Here is an 18776-nt window from a genome sequence, read left to right on the forward strand (position 1 = left end):
AGTACATTCTTTTTCAAAATCCCAGTTTCTTTGAAACCCTCTGAAATGTTCTCCCTTCGATTTCATTATATTGCCTAATAGACAAACAAGAAACACAAACACCATCAATCATAATGCTCAGCCTTGTGTTTAAAGAAAAAAAAACTTAACTATAACTGAAGGTTATTCATAATTGCATTGTAAATTTGTCTAATTTATAGGCTATTTAAATGTATTAAAATCAATGCAAACACTAGGCTACCTACACTTTTTTAAATCAAAATATGCTATTTTGTATTGTATTTTGCAGTCAGGCGTTTTAAAAATCCAAAAATAATGTATTATAACAACAATATATATATATATCAACAATAATGGCATTTGTTTTGAGGATTTATACCTGGAAATTGTATCTCCTAGTAAAAATTAGTGCTTCTTGGGGACTTGTATTCAGAAACTATAGACTGCACGTCTCATGTCAGGTTAGGTTTGACAGGTCTTATTGCTGGGCCTCAAGAAGATACAGGCGTAGATTTGGGAATAATTCTACACGATTGGCTCACGAGGGCTAGTGGGGAGGTAATGCGGAAGCATGTGGAGCATGTGCAGTCGGAGTGTGAAAATTATCGCAATGCCACGAGCATGACTGGAGCTCAGTGAGCGAGAGATGATTCATTCTGCCAGGCCGCTTTACCACTTATGGGCGGAACTTTCTACACGAGGGGCCGAAACGCTGTGCGCCACCGGTGATTGACGTGAGGCAGCCACACCCATCTTCTCTCATGGTTATTGGCACTTTAACGAATCCCGGCCACTGTCTCGGTGTCTGTACGCGTTGACAGACCGATGAGACTGTTTTAAATTGACTGTCGCTTCGTTTTCAACGTCTTTGTCACATCGCCCGTGGTAATTAGCTACTGAAGCGGACTATTCTGACTCAAGGAATGCTAGATTAAGTGCTGTTGCAAATGCACTTCTCGTGAACTTCTCTTTCCTGGCCAATCGGTCTTCTCGGTTTGTTACCATGGCTGAGAAACGACGGTCCCCGTGTATGAGCCTTAAAGCGCACGCATTCTCGGTAGAAGCACTTATTGGCACGGAGAAAAAAAGAAAGCTGGAGGAGGACAATGAAAACTGTTGTGAGAAGGAAAACGAGGTGTCGAACCTGACAGAAAGCCCGCAGCCCCGGACTGAGAGAACTCCAAGCACCAGGAGTTGTGAGACAGACTGCGCAAGCGACGAATCCCGTAAGTAGCCTTCTAGAATTTTGACTGCAACTAAACCGGTTAGAAATAATAATTCTGCGTGACACGTACGCAAAACATATCAATTTTGTATTTTATATTTAGGCTATATTTTTATATTTGTAATTCTGTCAGCTGTAAAGTAACACTGTACGAAGAAAATAGCCTACACCCGTCGTTATTCTGTATTTTCTCCAGTATAATGCAGGCTTCTAAATAAATGCCAAACAATAATTCACATTAAAGATACGTTTTTTTTTTACTAACAAACGTAAAACGTAAAACACCTTTGTAATTTAAAGGTGTAATGGAGTGAAGCACGGTGACAAAAGACGAGAAATATAGTGGACAAAAACAAAATAACACAATTAAGAAGTCTCATAAATATAGGCACTAAGAGAGTGACTTATCTATTCTATTTATGAGTTTGGCCACAATCATAAACACTCAAATTAACTTGCTTTCACGAAATCCTACATAGGCCTACTCATAAAAAATAATAATAATAATAAAAAATAAAATAAAATAATAAATAAATAAATAAACAGGCTAACTGTTGTAGAATAATATGGATAAAAAGTCAATTCACTTTTTCTGTCTCTTAGAGTTGTTTTTCTTTTTAATGTAATTCGTCACAAATGTATGGTTAATATAAATGTAGCCTAATTCTTAACAATAATTCCATGACTAAGTTGGCGCCAAACCAAATAAATGAAACAACCATAACGTCAAAAAAAAAAAAAAAAAACTGCAGGTTATTTATAATTGCACTGTAATGTTTACCAACATTAAAATATAAAAAGTTTATAAATACTTGCAATGGCTTATGAGCCAACCATCGCAAATTCCTCTGCATGCCACTTCAACACTCGGTCGTTATTGCAACAGTAGTTTAAATTAAAAGTTTTCTGCAGGTAATTAAAATATTAAATAATCGAGAACAATTTTTCTGTCTTTCTTAGCGGAGTCTGAGGACGTGTTGTTGGATAGCTCACAACCTGCATCCAAAGGCTCGCAGGTCCTCGTGCAATCAGGCACGAGCTCCGGGGAGGAGATGCGCGTGGACCTGCAGGGCTCAGACCTGTGGAAGCGATTCCACGAGATAGGAACTGAAATGATCATCACCAAAGCCGGCAGGTGCATCACACAAAACATGTTGAAAAATTTAATAATTATGAGCTAAATATTACAATATTCAACATTTGTATTTGAATATAGTGGTAATAGAAAGACTAGTAAAATAGTTTTTAGTAAAATAGGCTACGCTATAGTCTCCTTTGACACATGTTAGATTTAAATGTTACTTTCAGATACATGGAGGAATTGAATACTAGCCTACATTTAACAAATTTTTTTGAAAATGTCCCTAAAAGTGCCAAAATGTCGAAGATTAAAAAAAATACATATAGGCCTATGTATTTAATATTTTTTTTTTATATTAGTCGTGGTGTGCATTACTTAGCTACGTTTGTATTTGATGTTGATTTTTGTGGAATTGTATTCATTCATAATGACAATGTATTTAAATTATTGAACAAATTACACAACATTAATTGAAATTACATATTTTAGTAAAAAATATGCCCACGTTAAGGTAAAAACTCCGCACTTAAATGTAGCTAGGCCAAAATAAAATATTAATATACAATGCATTTTATCCCTAGGCGAATGTTTCCCGCGATGAGAGTAAAGATTGCGGGACTGGATCCTCATCAACAGTATTATGTCGCGATGGATATTGTTCCTGTCGACAACAAACGGTACAGGTGAGCAATTTACGAAATTTGTCTTACCAACTTGTCGCTGTAGGGCAGCCTGCATGCTGCGGCTATTGTAGACAAATAATCGAAACAAACAAAAAAATGTGCAAACATAATATTGAACATTTTGAACTAGCCGTCTCAACAAATGACATTCCCGGACGTTGTTGACATGTTCGGTACGGCCTTTTGCGATGCCCTTTTGGGAGCTTGACCTGAAGGTCCAGTTTGCCTATGGGTCGTTAGTTTATAGCGGGCCCGGGCTGCTCTGTGCATCTTAATGAGAGCGGATTAAGAGGGTTCTGAATCAACATACATACGTATAGCCTATATATATATATATATGTGAAAAAATATGTAAAAAAAAAAATAGGCCTACTTATTTTTTTACATATCTTTTTACATCACAGAAAGCTGTTTTGTTTTAAAGATCTTTAAGGTCTTAGACCTGTACTAGGGTTACTACAAAACATTTGCATTGCGCGCGACGAACCTCACATACATTGCGTTCAGAAAATTTCTGACAGAAATTGCTTTGAAAGGTTGAGCCATGTGTTATACTATCTAAAATTCACATTATGTGACACTGACTCTTTTTCTCTTCCAAGGTACGTGTACCACAGCTCGAAGTGGATGGTAGCGGGTAACGCCGACTCTCCGGTCCCTCCGCGTGTCTACATTCATCCTGATTCGCCTGCTTCCGGTGAGACGTGGATGCGCCAAGTTTTAAGCTTCGACAAACTCAAACTGACCAACAATGAGCTCGACGACCAAGGCCATGTGAGAGAATATTTTGCTATTTATATCCCAGAAGAAATTACTGTATACTGATCAGAAAAAAATCACATTTCTTCTATGTCTACTCTGTTAGGCCTGAGAGGAAACCTGTAAACATATTAACGTTTGATGAGTTTGTGAAGCAGAGCAGAATTTCCTTCTGTGATTTTGAAATAAATTAAAAGTTATAATTAGACAACTCTTTTCCGGCACCCCATACAAACATGCTAGCCATTGTCGCCTGGTGTGCATTTAGTTTTGCTGGATTTTTTTAAAGGCCTAAAAATGTTGTAATGTGGAGGGTTGTAAACAAACTCAATTGAAAGCATCCCAGGGCGAGGCAGTTAGAGGCCTGTTTAGCCTTTGAAAATGGAGGCATGTGTGTTTTTATTGAGGTAGAAAACAGCTTTGGTAATTCCTCCGTTTCCCATTCTAAACACGGATGCGCAATGTAATGTTTTCCAGATCATTCTCCACTCTATGCACAAGTACCAGCCCCGTGTCCACGTCATCCGTAAGGAGTGCGGTGAAGAACTCTCACCCGTTAAGGCGGTTCCCACTGGGGATGGTGTCAAAGTATTTTCCTTCCCTGAAACGGTCTTCACAACGGTGACTGCATACCAAAACCAACAGGTAATTGACTCCACATCATGCTATAACTATGCAGTGCACAATTTGATTACACTAATCATAAAAACTGCTACTAAATGTCACATAAATTCTTAAAATGAAGAGGACTCAGTGCCATTTCCTTTTATTAGATTACATTATTAAATCATGATTTTTATAAAACAAATAAACATGCAGGAAAGTCACAACAAAAATGCCTGTTAATTTTTTATAAGTCCAGGCAAGCAAGACAAAATGTTAATGTACATTAGCTTAACACTGCTAAAGAAAGAAAATGTAAAAAATAAAAAATAAAAACCAGCAAGCACAACAGGAGCAAGTATTATCAATATAAATCATTTTATTTTTTTGTTACAAGATAAGCAAAATTAAAACAGTAATCAGCTATAAACAAGAATCAACAGAATTATCTGGACTCTATACTAGCCTGTATAATTTAGAAACATTTTATGTTTTTGTCTCAGGTGCCATACCATCCTCATTATGCTGCTTACAGACAATGCATAAAGCTAAGCTATTCTTTTGTGACTATAATAGTTATTTTTATAATAAACCCAATTAAATTGCAGAACTCTCTTATTTAGGTTAAACATTTTGGAAAATTGACCTAATGTACGAGATGCTTAATTGAGATAATTATACAAATTGCCTAAAGCAGCTGGGAGTTGAAGGGTTCTTGTTCTCTGCATCCATAGATCAAAGCCTCTATGAGACTAAAAAAATGAGCAGCACCCCATAAAGGGTCATTTATTTATAAAGAGCACAGTTACATAAGTGTTTATTTAGGAATATGCATCGACTTTCCTGTGCCAGCAGTTCAGAAGCAATGTATTGATAAATTGCAACAAAAGGAAAAAAGTTAATTTAATTAAAATTAAGTTTGTTTTGATTTGCTAAAAGATTAATACCGGAGCATGTTTTAGATAAGTTAGAGCTCGAAATCTTATCATTTTCATGTTACCAAGTTTTCGAAATCATGTCATCCATTTGTCTGAGCTTATAAAAACACGACACACATGCTTTTTCTCACACATATATGTGGAAGCAAAAAGCTTTTAAAATAAATCCACACACATTGCATTGTGGGATAAGGGTCACTGGTGCTAGGTCAGGGAATTTGACATTACAGGCTTTGGGTCAGTAAGGAGAATGTGTTTTGTGTATGGATCTTTTACAGATAACAAGACTGAAGATCGACAGGAACCCATTTGCAAAAGGATTCAGAGACTCTGGAAGAAACAGGTAAATATAGTAAACTATATGTAAAGATCTTTGTTTAACCAGTACACTAATACTGGCACTGAGGGAAAATGTCTTCCAAGGTTCTTGAGTCAAACCCATCTAGCACAGAATAGATCATAGTCTTACTAAATTTGGACAAGGTGTGTAGTTTCTGCTCTTTTTTTTTTCTTTTTGTAAGGCAGTAGATAAATTACACTTTATTACATTTACATATCTCTAGCTCTCTTTGAGGCAACAAACGTTTTTGAACAAACGTGTTCAAATTCTGACATCAAAATGTAGTTATTTCAGAACTATCAAACCATATTAAAGGATTATCGGATAATTGTTTATCCAAAGGGAAAAGTCTTCTTTCAGCCAAACTAAAATATTCCAGTGAAGCCCAGACAAAATAAACATAAAAACAGTGTCACATTAAAAGCCCCTACACAAAATAAATGTATAACTGAATGCACAGCACAGTAAAAATAATCTCCATCTTCACATAAAACAAGAGAAATAATAAATGCGCAAACAGGAAATGGAGGCTGTTCAGAAATAAGGCTTGTGCGACACTTCTCGCAAGCTCAGTGGGGAAGTTTAACTCTGCTCATTAGATTTAAACGAGAGCGTTTCTAACACCCCACTGAATCACACCAGACCACGTACATCCACGTTTGCCTCCATCCCTCTGCAAGGTCTCGCAGCGCACTTAGACCAAGCCCCGTGTCTCAGTGTTACAGGAAAAGTTTAGCAGTTTGCTAAACAAACTCGGCTACTTGATAGCTCAAGTGGTGTAGCTGATAAAACTGGGGTGGAAACAAGTTGAGGCATCTTGTGTGAATTATCGCCTGAGTGGTACAGCAGAGGGGGTGGGGTAATGTCCACGTTAACAAGGCGCACCGATCACCACTATTACTTCCCCTCCATTTTTCTTTCTCTCTCCTCGTAAAGCTTTAACTGTGGCTTCCTGCACTCTATGTCTGATCCCACCGATAAAGCTATGTGAAAATAATTATAGCCTTGCCATCACATACCCCAACACACACACTTTATGTTCTTCATTACCTGCTCTGCTTTAATGTCCAAGTACACACTGATAAGGAAAGGGCTTTGTACTAAGATGGCTGGCAGGACTGAACACCCTGTTGGAAAGTTTTTCTGCTAAGTGGACTGAGTGCTTTACTGAATCACTCTTGCCTTTGTTTTTGTAAGCATATTGAGAGTTTCTGTATATCTTTAAAGAGTGGCATATGTTTATTAATCAGAATGCTTGTTCATTGTAGGATGGGACTAGAGGCTCTAGTTGAATCATATGCGTTCTGGCGGCCCTCACTGAGAGCCCTGACATTTGAGGACATCCCTGGAATCACTAAACAAGGTACTGTATGTGTTTATATATATGTGAGTCTGTGTGTGTGTGTGTGTGTGTGTTTCCCTGCCTTAATACATTCTTGCACAATGGGTTTATAAGTATTTGTTTAGAATTAAGGTGTCACATTGGTTAAATTGCAGAGAAATTTTCCAAGCAAAAAGGTTTTGTCTCGTTGTCTATTCTCAATAGCGTAGAGATGTAAGAAGCACTGCTCACACCAAGAAGGTTTTTGTTGCTCCATTTTGCAAATTCATGTGACCAACTTGAAAATAAGCAAAACATTATGTGGGGATTTGTTTCGTCCTCATACAAAACTCCAAATCGGACAGTGAATTGAGCAAATGAACCTTGCAAGTGAATCTTTTGCAGAACAATGATAAATGTGACCACACACCTTTAATTTCTTTGGAATAAAAAGAGTTGTGCACCCTCAGAGGGAGCGTTAACCCTTTAATCCATTTTTTGTACTGTCATTTCAAACCTGTATTACTTTTTTCTGTGGAATGCAAGAGAATATACTGTAAAATGTCTAAAATTTTTAATGATACAATGAACGTCAGTAGGGTTAAATGTTGTTGGGAACAAGGTGAAGCTAATAAAAAAATTTTGGGGTGAACTATACGAAACAGGATGTAGAATTGCAATTTTAATAGGATTGCAGAATGAAAGAATTCAAAAAAAATAATATAAATAACATTTTACATTTTAAATGTGAAAATAAGGCAATTCGTCAAGTATGAAATTTTGTATTAGAAAACTGAAGTATTTTTAAAATAGTTAAAGAATCAATTTGATTTTGTTTACTATAGCCTTTATGTAGCTCCACCCCATTTCAGCACTTTGTATTTCCACAGCATGAAGGTACGAACATTACAATTTGAAAATTACAATAACTTTTGTTAATTCTGCAATAAGTAAGTCTACTTCACCAGCTAATTACTCTTCAACAGTGATGCTAGAGATGCAAAAAAGTTCCAAGACAAAATTCTAAAAATGTTTCTCTGATGCACAAGGTCTATATATCTGTATTTTTTTATGTTATATGTATATGTTTTATATGAATCATGTGTAATTGAAATGTATGACTGCTCACAGGTGCAGCCGGCTCTCATGGTCTTGTTGGGTCCTCAGCACACTCGCATCTGCTGTCCTCATCCTCATGCTCGTCCCCTACATTCAACCTGGCTTCGGGGGCGGGGCCAGTGTGTGATTACTCCACCTGCAGTCGAACAAGCCACCCACTCCATCGCTATGCCCCTCCCTTCTCCGCAGACTCCTACAGTCGACTGGCCAGCCCAGCAGCAGATGCGTTTTCCTCGACTCGGAGCTCCATGTATGTGAACGGGACAGAAGGTGAAGCATTCTCGTGTACACAGACTGGCCTCCCAATCCAGATCCACGGAATGCCAAGCACAACCTCCCAGCTGCAGTACCTAATGCCCAGCCACACCCATAATGCATTTTCTACCAATCAGAGCACACAGGGTTCCTATAATGGGTTCCGCCTGCACAGCCCATATGGTCTCTATGGTTACAACTTCTCCACTTCTCCTCACCTGGCCACCAGCACTGAAAAAACAGCAGTTACACAAAGTTCATTCCTTGGGTCCTCCCCGAGCGGGACACTGACAGACAGGCAGGTTCTAGCCACTGTGGACAGTCTGCACATGCTCAGCAGTAGTCAACAGAATCTTTTTGACTCACGGACTTTGGGGTTGACAAGCTCCACCTCCCAGGTGACAGCCCACATGGCATGACCTGCATCCCAAAAACTTTGATGGACTTCAAACTCAGCTGAGAATGTTTTCTTTGAGTATCAACTAGTTGAGGACTAGTCAATAGTATAATTTATTATCTCCTGGAGGTTCATCACTTTCGCAAGAGTTGAGAGACGGACATACTGCAATGAAACGGAAAGGAGACAAATCTACAATATCATTTATGTTTTATGTAAATGACAGCTGAAGATCACATTGTGGATATTTTTAAACAGCCTTTATATCTTAAAAATCATTCTGATGAAGCAGCACAGACCATTATTGGACATAAGGGTATGGAAATGCCTGAAGAATAATGTGGGAAAGCCAGAAAATACTTTACAGACACTTTTTCACAGCATAAAAGGATATGAACCATCAGATCTCATCAAGGTTCAATGAGACCCCTGAACTTCTGGTAGAAGTGTGAGGAGTTTAACAGATGACTTTTGTGAGGCTGGACTCAGCATCTTATGGACAATAAAACAGAGTTTGGCACTTAAAAGTGAGCAGACTGAAAAAAGACAAGAAGTGATGTCACAAACACAGGCTGCATTGACATTACTTTTTAACTACATAGTTTGCAAGGTGACAATCAGCAGGTAACTGTCACTCTGGGCAATCGTCTTGTTTGTGCTGAGGTTTTAAGCATATCCACCCAGCATCTAATCTATGGCAGATAATGTGGTTTAATATGAAACTGGACAAAGAAAAAGGAACCGTGGGCTAGTGTTTACAAATTCTCTCCAAGTCAAAGGGTTTTGCTCTGGATCAGCACTGCTGTCCAAATCTTGGAACAGACAAGGCTGAATGAAATGTGATCTGAGATGATAATTCTCACACTTTATAAATAAAACCATTGGCATTCTTCAGAAAGATTATAGTCCTACCACGAGATACATGCTGATTCCAGGTCAGCTGTCTCGCTCTTAATCCAAGGACCAAAAAGAATGCTTTTCCCTTTTTCACAAATATGGAGAAAATGAATATTATTGAAACTGTATAAAGATTTCACTTGCACTTAACAGCAATTTTAAATACTTGCTTTTTCGTATTCAGGCTTTTTTGCCAGAGTGGCCACAATAGACATTTCCTCCATGTTTGACTCTTGTTGGCCTGAGAATTCGAAAACCCTTTGAGCCAAATAAAATATACCCATATGCTAAAGGATAATTGTGGAGTGTGTGCATGTGTGTTTCAGCATCAGATGCTTCTTTTGGGGTCAGGCAAAGGTTCTGAATGCCTAACAAATGAAAAATACCACCAGGGGCTCCTGGAGAGCAGCACACACACAAACAAAATGCATTCATGCACACAAAGACATAAAGTCTGAACTTGCGACCTTACAGTTTAAACAGTCTAAAAACAAAAGTGAACTTCTGTCACTGAGAGATCATACATGCCAACAACATTGTTCTGTTCATGCGAAACGGTAAATGAGTGTGACATTACACACACCATCGTCATGTACTTGTAATGTGTTAGGTTGCAGTTGAGAATGTATGTGTATCTTAAGGAGGTTATGCAAGACCTTCTGAACACTACTAACTGTCAATACCTAATATACCACAGATATAAAAATAAATTAGGGGACTTGAAACAGGTAGTGTTTGAAATTTGGCCAATTTTTTTTAACATTAAATAATCAAACAGCACTAAGAATTTGTATTAGGAGTGTTTAAATACATGTTGTCATTGGTCTGTCTTCGAAACCAGAACACGTGAGACACCTGTTATGGACTAAAGGTGATGGACAAACAGCATATGCAGAGAAAGGTTGTTCGGTGCTTTTTTATTTTAGAACAGAGGAATGGTTGGCTTGCTGTATCTCACTAACAGGTGATAGCCCCATATGGTTAGCAAACCTTGCATACACCCATATCCTTATGCACACACACTCACATTGCTGGCTCATTATCAGTAAACATGAGGACATTAACTCATGTCATCAATCATTTAACAAATGTCACACACATTATAGATACATACTGTATATAAAGAGAATAATTATTTACACATATACAGTTCACTTTAATTACTATAAAAAATAACCATCCATTTGCAGTTATCACAATAATTTAAAAGCAAATGAAAAAGAAGCTTGTTTATTTTTGTCCATAATGATTTTCATATCCAGCAATAAAGTGTCATATAACTCATCTACAGATGCTTTTTAGATTGACTGGCTAACATGCCTTCTGTACTGGTCACCACTATTCTGCCAAAGCTCTCTTTTCCTGTCAGTGTGTTGGCATACAGGATCAACTTTCAGTCCCTCACTGCCTGGCACCATCATCTCTCTACACAGCCAACACAGTATTACATTTTCACACTCCTGACTTCATCTCACAGGTCTTACAGACGTCAATTATCTACTTCAAGAGGATTTTTATTGATTGTGCAATCTATCTTTTGCACATTTACATCTTTTCAACATTCAAGTATAGAGAGTTACAGAAAATTGTGTCTGATCTTTAGTCATTAAGACCCCAAAACAACCTAGAAAGGGCAGAACATTACATTCAACTGTTCACACAAATCATGTATAATTTATTCTTGTTTAACAGCTCCTCATACGTCCATTATGGTTTGGGAAGAAAGCAAGACTTATTTCCATCTGTGCAACTCAGCCAACATCATATTACCATGCACTGTTAAATATATTCATCCATGTGTCTCCTGGTACATTACTATTTGGTCTGACATTTAACTTCCATACCCACTAATAGCATGCTTTACAATTTACTTTAGAGAGGAGCCTTGTGTTCTGCATTGCCTATTACTAATACAAACGCTCGATACTATATGATATTTTAGAAATCCATGTCTTTCTTTTTATGATGAGGTCAAACAATCGTGACACATCATAAAAAAAGTGTTAAAGGTTATTCCAACCAAAAATGAAAATTTTGTCATTAATTACTTACCCCCATGTAGTTCCAAACCCGTAAAAGCTTTATTTGTCTTCAGAACATGATTTAATATATTTTGGATTAAAACTGGGAGGCTTGTGACTGTCCCAAAGACTAAGTAAATTGCACTTTCAAGGTCCAGAAATGTATGAAAGACATCATCAGAATAGTCCATCTGCCATCAGTGATTCAATCTGAATTTTATGAAGTGACGCGAATACTTTTTGTATGCTAGGAAAACAAAAATAATGAATTTTTTCAACAATTTGTCTCCTCTGGGTCTCCCTGCATCACCGTAGCGCCATTTTGGAGAATATCCGCTGAACAAAGCATCTGTGTCAGCCGCAACAGAAGGATATGTTTTCTACATGTATTTACGCTTTGATTTTAATGAAAACAGCGCATACGTAGAGCACAGATGACACAGAAGAGCGCATGCTTCTTGTGTTCAGCGGATATTCTCCAAAATGATATGGTGATGAGGAGAGGAAAGAGTATTTTACACTTAAAACACAATTTTTTGGTTAGATAATACTTTACCTCTGTCCACTTGTCATTAAGATCTCATATATCATTGTTAGTCTAAAAAAACAGTGTTAATTGCAATTGTGCAATTAATTCTCATAGCAACTGCATTAATAAATGCTTATGGTTATAATATTGCTATTTAATGTCCCCGTTTGCATAATATAAGCCTTATAAGAACTTTAAAATAAACCCTCATTTTGTGAATATGTCATTTAGGGATTCATTTATATTTCAATAAATGTAAAGTAAAATATAATTGTATCTATATTTTCTCTGTTTTTAAAGGTAGACTAACATTGGCCCAAAGAAGATTTTCTTACAAGTGTGAAAGGACAAGTGGACAGCGTGTGTATGTCCGCTGGTGCTCATGGGTGTTCCAGGAAGAGCACCTGTGGTGTATAGGGTCGATCTGTGCTGGTGGCTACTGATATGTGTATGTAGGGGGGCGCGAGGGTCTGTGTGACCCGTTAATGGCCTGGGGGGTATTTGATGACAGTTGCAGTAATCTAAAGCTGACTGGTGTCTCTTACACTCATTTAATCTTTGTCATCAAATCCCACCACCTGTCTGATTAATGGCTATGGTTCAATCCTGTTTTCAGAGCCTTATATCTGGCCATGATGAATGTCGATCTATGGTCATATTTGCCTCTCTATATATAAATAACCATGAAAAACTATTATGAGAGACTTCCTTATTCTCCTCCCCCATTAACCGTTAAACTCTGTTTATGTACAGTGTCTGCGTGAGAGAAACTGATCTCTTCTATAAAAGTCTTCTCTGTTTCTTGCCAGGCGTCTAAACGATCTGTGGCTTGGATAAATCAAAACTGAAATGCAAATCATAGATAAGGTCAGCTCAGCCCACTCACAGTCAGCTTTCATCACACACCTTCCTTCACACACTCATAAAAGAAAAAGAAACACAAAGGTATGAAAGTGACATGGTTTTTATCTTCCTCCACTTCTCAGACAGATAAAAATGACTTAAAATTAGGATGGTTTAGAACTAAATACCTGTATATATATTTATAGCCAAATATCAATGTGTCACAATTCTTTGTTACATGTAACATAACTTGTCACATTACATTTGTTTAATTTGATGTAATTCTTAATGCCTGCATGGTTTAGTTTTAAATTAAATATCCTATGTATATGGAATAATAGTCAGGACATTTGTGTTTACATTTTCTTTTCTGTGTATGTAACGTCTGACAAATTTTAAATGGAAATATCCATTTGCAATTGCATTTCCAGTGTCTTTAAATGATTCTGTCATTTTGGAATAGTAATAGAAAATAACACATTTGCTATTTCATATTTGCATTCTTTCCAACTATAGCCTACTGATAAACCCCACCCTCAAGACTGATTGACAGCTGACTGTGCAAAGGGGATTGTGATTCTATTTGAATTTTGTGATGGTTGGAGCACACAAATTTTCAAAATCACAGAAAGTGATTGTAAACATATGTAATGCAAAATACAGACCCCAAATCAAGTATGCAAATATTATGCTAATGTGACTGCTACTGTCAAAATTTGACATTTTTAACAAAAATCAGAGTTCAATCCAACAAGGAAAGGGAAAAAAGGAGCATGTACGTGTATATTGGCCGGTTAGTTAACAGCAAAGACCATTTGTCTTTTGCATGCAGCATAAATAGTGACATCCCACATACACACTCACACACACATCTAACTTCTCTCGTCCCATTAGCAGCAGAATGCAGAGGGCTGGCATGGCCTCTTTCCCTGTCCGGTCCCCTCCTTCATGCTATGGCCAGACTTAGCAGTCTTTTATAGCACAGCACACCATCAATCTTAATAGAAGTGAGAAGTGCAAAGAGCCGATGAAACAGCAGCCATGATCACTATTTCAGCCTGGGAGAGGGAGGGAGGAAGGAGTAGGACAGGAGAGAGATGAGTGTCCACAGCAGTAAAAGAGAGAAGGGGAAGGGAGAGAGGAGCAGTGAAATGCTTGGGAGCCCTATGAGATCTTTTCCAGGAGGAGGAAAAAAAGAGAAATGAAAATCTGTTAGGTATTGACATGAATCATCTGATGACTGGTGATAATAATGTGTGTTTTGGCACAAATGAGGGTGTTTACATTTGTAAACATATTTTTGTGTGTCAGATCTGGGGGTCCTGAAATTATTCATGAAAATCTAAGTTTGACAAATGACTTTTAATTATGCCATGGTGCAACTGTTGGGATCAGCAACAGCAAGGTTTTGGGTTTGATTTTCACAAAAAAAAAAAAACTAATACTGTAAATGCACTGTAAAAACACTTTGGATAAATGTACCAGCCAAATCTATAAATGTAAATATCTGCCAAGTTACAAAATTTAGGGATGTGTGTAAATGAGCAGAAATTAATAAAACTGGACTGACATTTCCACCAGGAAAAAAGCAAGAAAACAGCTTTAAAACAGTGTTTTAAAAAAGTACGTTTTGGAATTTGATCAATATTGGATATCATTGTGCTGGTATTTAATTATGGATTTATTGCATCTAAAATAGACCGAAGAGACCAAATCAAAATCAAATTGAATATGCAAATCTTTTCACTGTTGAACAAAAGAGTTTATCAAAATGTAACAAAAATGTACAAGAAAATTTAATATCAATACATATCTGTCATGCATTGCAAGCACTGCAATAAAAAAGCATAGTTTAGAAGATAAACTGATAAAAACAGCAAAGGACGGAGTAATAAAACAAGTCACATTGACAGGTTTAGATGAGTGGAATAGAATAAATTTTATCTCTACTAGGTGCAACGATTTTAAACTCCCCACAGCTAAATAAATGTGTGTCATGATGCAAAGTATTCTGGATGTATGGACCGTGACCTTTGAGCCCTGCATTCCTTAACAGCCCAAGGACACAGAGATATGAATACAAACTCAGACGTGCACACATAAAGATTGAGTGACCGATTGCATTAAACCTTCATGGTTAAAACAAGCTCAAGGTCACTCATACCAACTATTGCCCTTACAAACACACACACACACACACACTCTCTCTCTCTCTCTCACACACACACACACACACACACTTACAAACATAAGAAGCATGACATCTTCAGCTTTGAAAAATGACATCCTCATTAAATCTGCACCCCAAGTCTGTCATCAAATACATGCCCCCAAACACACATGCATGTATATACTCACAAGAAAGGACAACAGCTGAACAAATACAATACCATCTGTTTAACATTCGCTTATCATGGATTGTCTGAACACTTACCAGTACAATTTTGCCAAGGGTGGATATGAAATTGATACATAGAAACAAACTATTGTAATAGTAACTTGGCAGATTTCAAACCATATAAAGGCTATCTAGAGACAAAAGTCTCTCTCACTTTCTCTCTGGTGGGCAGTGAGGAAGTCTTGGTTTATTTAGGTTTTAGAGAAGATCTCTGAGTCCCACCGGTTCCATCCGGAGGGTTCCTGGACTAGAGTCCACTCTCCCATGACAGCTACATCAACGAGCCGCAGCCCCAAAAACATGCTCTAGTATGCACAAAATGCACACACACATGCTCTCTCTCTTAAATACTTACATATACTTAATAATTACAAAGTAATTCAATTACATTAAAGTACCAAAAACATTTTTTTTTAAATATCCTCAATCAAGAATACTAGTGTGTTTCATACACAAGGGAGATTATGTTGGGAGCTCAGAGTCTTGCTTTGCATTACCCAGAGTCCCTGGAGTGTCTTCTGATTGGCTGTCCATCTGAAAAGGAAGGATCAACATGGCCACCCAGGCGGCCAGAAGTCCTCAGAGCTGTCAGTCAATCAAAACGGCAAATTACATCTTTGTAAATTTAACAGCCAATCACAAAACAGAAATACAGTAACCAGTTGATACTCAGCTTTTACTCAGAATAATTTTAAAGCTATGTGAAAAAATAAATAATAATAATAATAAATAATAATAATAATATAAACTTTAAAGACCAAAACCCCCAAAAATTGTGATGTTCCAAACACCTTGTGATGTTCCAAACCTGCGCTGTTTTTAATTCAGTGGACCGTAAAAGAAGAATTTGGAAGAATTTTCCATTTAACAGCTGTTCATTTAGTAGTGACTATGACAGCAGAAACATTTAGAATGTTATAAAATATTTATATTTTAAATAAACGCTGTTCTTTTGAACTTTATATTCATCAAAGAACCCTGAAAAAGACATTTTAAAAACGGACCATGCAACACTGAAGACTGGATTAATGGCTGCTGGAAATTCAGCTTTGCATCATGGGAATAAAGTACATCTTATAGAAAGATAGAGGGGTAGAGTGATCAGATTTTGCTGGTAGCCGGATGAGCTAGTGACCCCAGAGGTCAGACACAAACACAGATTATTCCCTAATCCCTGTGTGTGTGTGTGTGTGTGTGTGTGTGTGTGTGTGTGTGTGTGTGTGTGTGTGTGTGTGTGTGTGTGTGTGTGATTGTCACAGTTTTTTCATACTCCGGTATATTGTGACTGCAGGTAGAGGAAGCAGGGCTTACATCGTTTTTACATCTGACTAGAAGAAAACAGATATATGCAGACCATCCAGACAACCAAAACAGTCAATAAAATACAACATAATAGAATTCAAAAAGATTATCTAAACCCAGCAATGCTAAATTATATAAAGTGATATAATATAAACAATTTATAGTTATATAAATGGATGATTTTGTTGAACTTTGTGTCAATAATTTATATTATGTATTCTTAGTCACATAAGGTTATACATTTATATTTTTATATTACTTTCTTATTTTCTATGATAATAATAATTTTGTATAAAAATATAATAATACTTCATACATGATGTATTCTACTATTTATTCACTTACAGTAAAGTATAAAAGAAAATATTTGAAAGTTGCAGTAATATAATATAAAACATGCATCAGGTTTTTTAGTGTGTGTGTGTGTGTGTGTGTGTTTGTTATTTTTGTCTCGGTTTTGAAGCTCATGAAAAGCAGTACAAATCCGCTCAAACAGATGAATCGAGAGATTCTGATGTGTAAAAGAGACACCAGCATTTAAGGAATGTATCAACTTTGTGGATCATAAGATCTATGAGAAGAGCAAACCGCACGAGTGTAACGGATGACAGCTTCACCCGCACACAGTCTCTTATCAGCCCTGCAGTCAGATGAGCAGCTTCTGCAGGCTCCAACAGGCCTGAGGGAAACACTGAGATCAGAGACAGACACAAACACACGTACACATCACCTTGTTAATGAAATCCAAACTGTTCATATTTGCCTACTAAAGAGCACAAATACACATGCACACACTCTGAAAAATGTTGCAAAACACACCTGAGAATCAAATCATGAAAGAGTAAGTACATCATGACACCATGACAAAAAAGTTTTGAAGGTTGCTTAGCAGCTGTGCTATAATTATGTTTTTATTGCATGTAGTAAAGGATTCAAATACCCTGTGTTGTTATTTTGTTTACATGCACCTCCATCAAGGACTGCATGTAACTTTCAGCCAAGCAAATGAGAATTTCTGCTTCCCAAATCCACATTGTTCAAAAACAGATGAGATCAATATATAACTCATAATACATATATACACATAAGTAACATATAATAAATATAAACACACACATGCATGGAGACAGACACATATTTTCTGACACCACACAGAATTACTTCTTATCCTTACACAGGCATGTCAGAGTAGTAGGGAGTATCCACTGCAGCTGTAAGGTTTTCCAGAGTGTATCACATTTTTGATAGTTCTCTGCACACACACACACACACACACACACATTTATACACGTGGATACATAAACACCTAAACAAACTGCTCATTTGTCATCTGTTAGTACTTACTGTGCTACCCTCAACTCATGGAAAACTATCAGAAATGTGCACATCTGCTTAGCTTATAAATGTTAATATTTAGGCTGAACCCTGAAAAGAGGAAAATTAATATGATGTCTTAAATATGATTTTTAATATCATAATATGTCTATAATTAAGTGAATATATTGAAAGTATGTGACTGCTAAACAATTTTAATTAAACAGTGGCTACACATTAAATTATTCATAAGTGAGTAAATAAATATTATTTTATTTAATTATTTTTGTGTGTGTGTGTGTGTGTACACACACTTAAGTGTATTCACATTATAATAAATTATATATATTATATATTCTTATTATTAATTAATTATAACAAATTACATTCAATACAACAGTATATTATTGTATAATAATTTAGGTATAAACGAATACAATTAAGAAATGCTGATTAATAGTATGCCGATTAAGTCAAGTCTCATTTATTTATGTAGCGCTTATATAATAAAGATGGTTTCAGAGCAACTTGGTTGCAAATTACATAGGTTATGAAAAAATATTTACTTATTAAATTAATATTAAATATTAATTATAATGTACTGATTTAATAACACATTACAGCAAATTATTCACATTTTAATCAGTTGATAGCCCTTGTGTTTACTCTATTTTTACATGTTTTCATATTCTAGATGTATTTTTTAATGATCTTTTCAGGAGCTTTCTGGCGCAGACAGACAAAGTGCTTC

The 18776-nt window shown here is 36.6% G+C and overlaps 2 protein-coding genes across 2 annotated transcripts in view; both read left to right on the forward strand.

Annotated features, from left to right (window-relative positions):
- Positions 1 to 570: 570 nt before the first annotated feature.
- Positions 571 to 9910, forward strand: LOC132129194 (T-box transcription factor TBX18-like). Its single transcript, XM_059540697.1, has 8 exons — positions 571 to 1226; positions 2186 to 2360; positions 2888 to 2989; positions 3592 to 3763; positions 4226 to 4393; positions 5568 to 5632; positions 6898 to 6992; positions 8082 to 9910. Exons 1-8 carry the CDS (start codon positions 1004 to 1006, stop codon positions 8741 to 8743), a joined length of 1662 nt encoding a protein of 553 aa, XP_059396680.1. The 5' UTR covers positions 571 to 1003; the 3' UTR covers positions 8744 to 9910.
- LOC132129196 (armadillo repeat-containing protein 1-like) overlaps positions 6205 to 18776 on the forward strand; it is a 428278-nt gene continuing 415706 nt past the window's right edge. The window contains exon 1 of the mRNA XM_059540698.1: positions 6205 to 6214. The gene's annotated coding sequence lies outside the window, so the exon portion shown is untranslated. The remainder of the gene's footprint in view (positions 6215 to 18776) is intronic.

The sequence above is a fragment of the Carassius carassius genome, chromosome 46 (assembly GCF_963082965.1).
Source record: "Carassius carassius chromosome 46, fCarCar2.1, whole genome shotgun sequence".
Lineage (NCBI taxonomy): Eukaryota > Metazoa > Chordata > Actinopteri > Cypriniformes > Cyprinidae > Carassius > Carassius carassius.

What these genes read in the sequence shown, in the direction of transcription:
- LOC132129194 (XM_059540697.1), top strand. Translation starts at nt 1,004, where the DNA reads ATGGCTGAGAAACGACGGTCCCCGTGTATGAGCCTTAAAGCGCACGCA. An exon ending in AGCTCGACGACCAAGGCCAT is followed by an intron (nt 3,764 to 4,225) that starts GTGAGAGAATAT and finishes AATGTTTTCCAG; the next exon opens with ATCATTCTCCACTCTATGCA. An exon ending in AGAGACTCTGGAAGAAACAG is followed by an intron (nt 5,633 to 6,897) that starts GTAAATATAGTA and finishes TGTTCATTGTAG; the next exon opens with GATGGGACTAGAGGCTCTAG.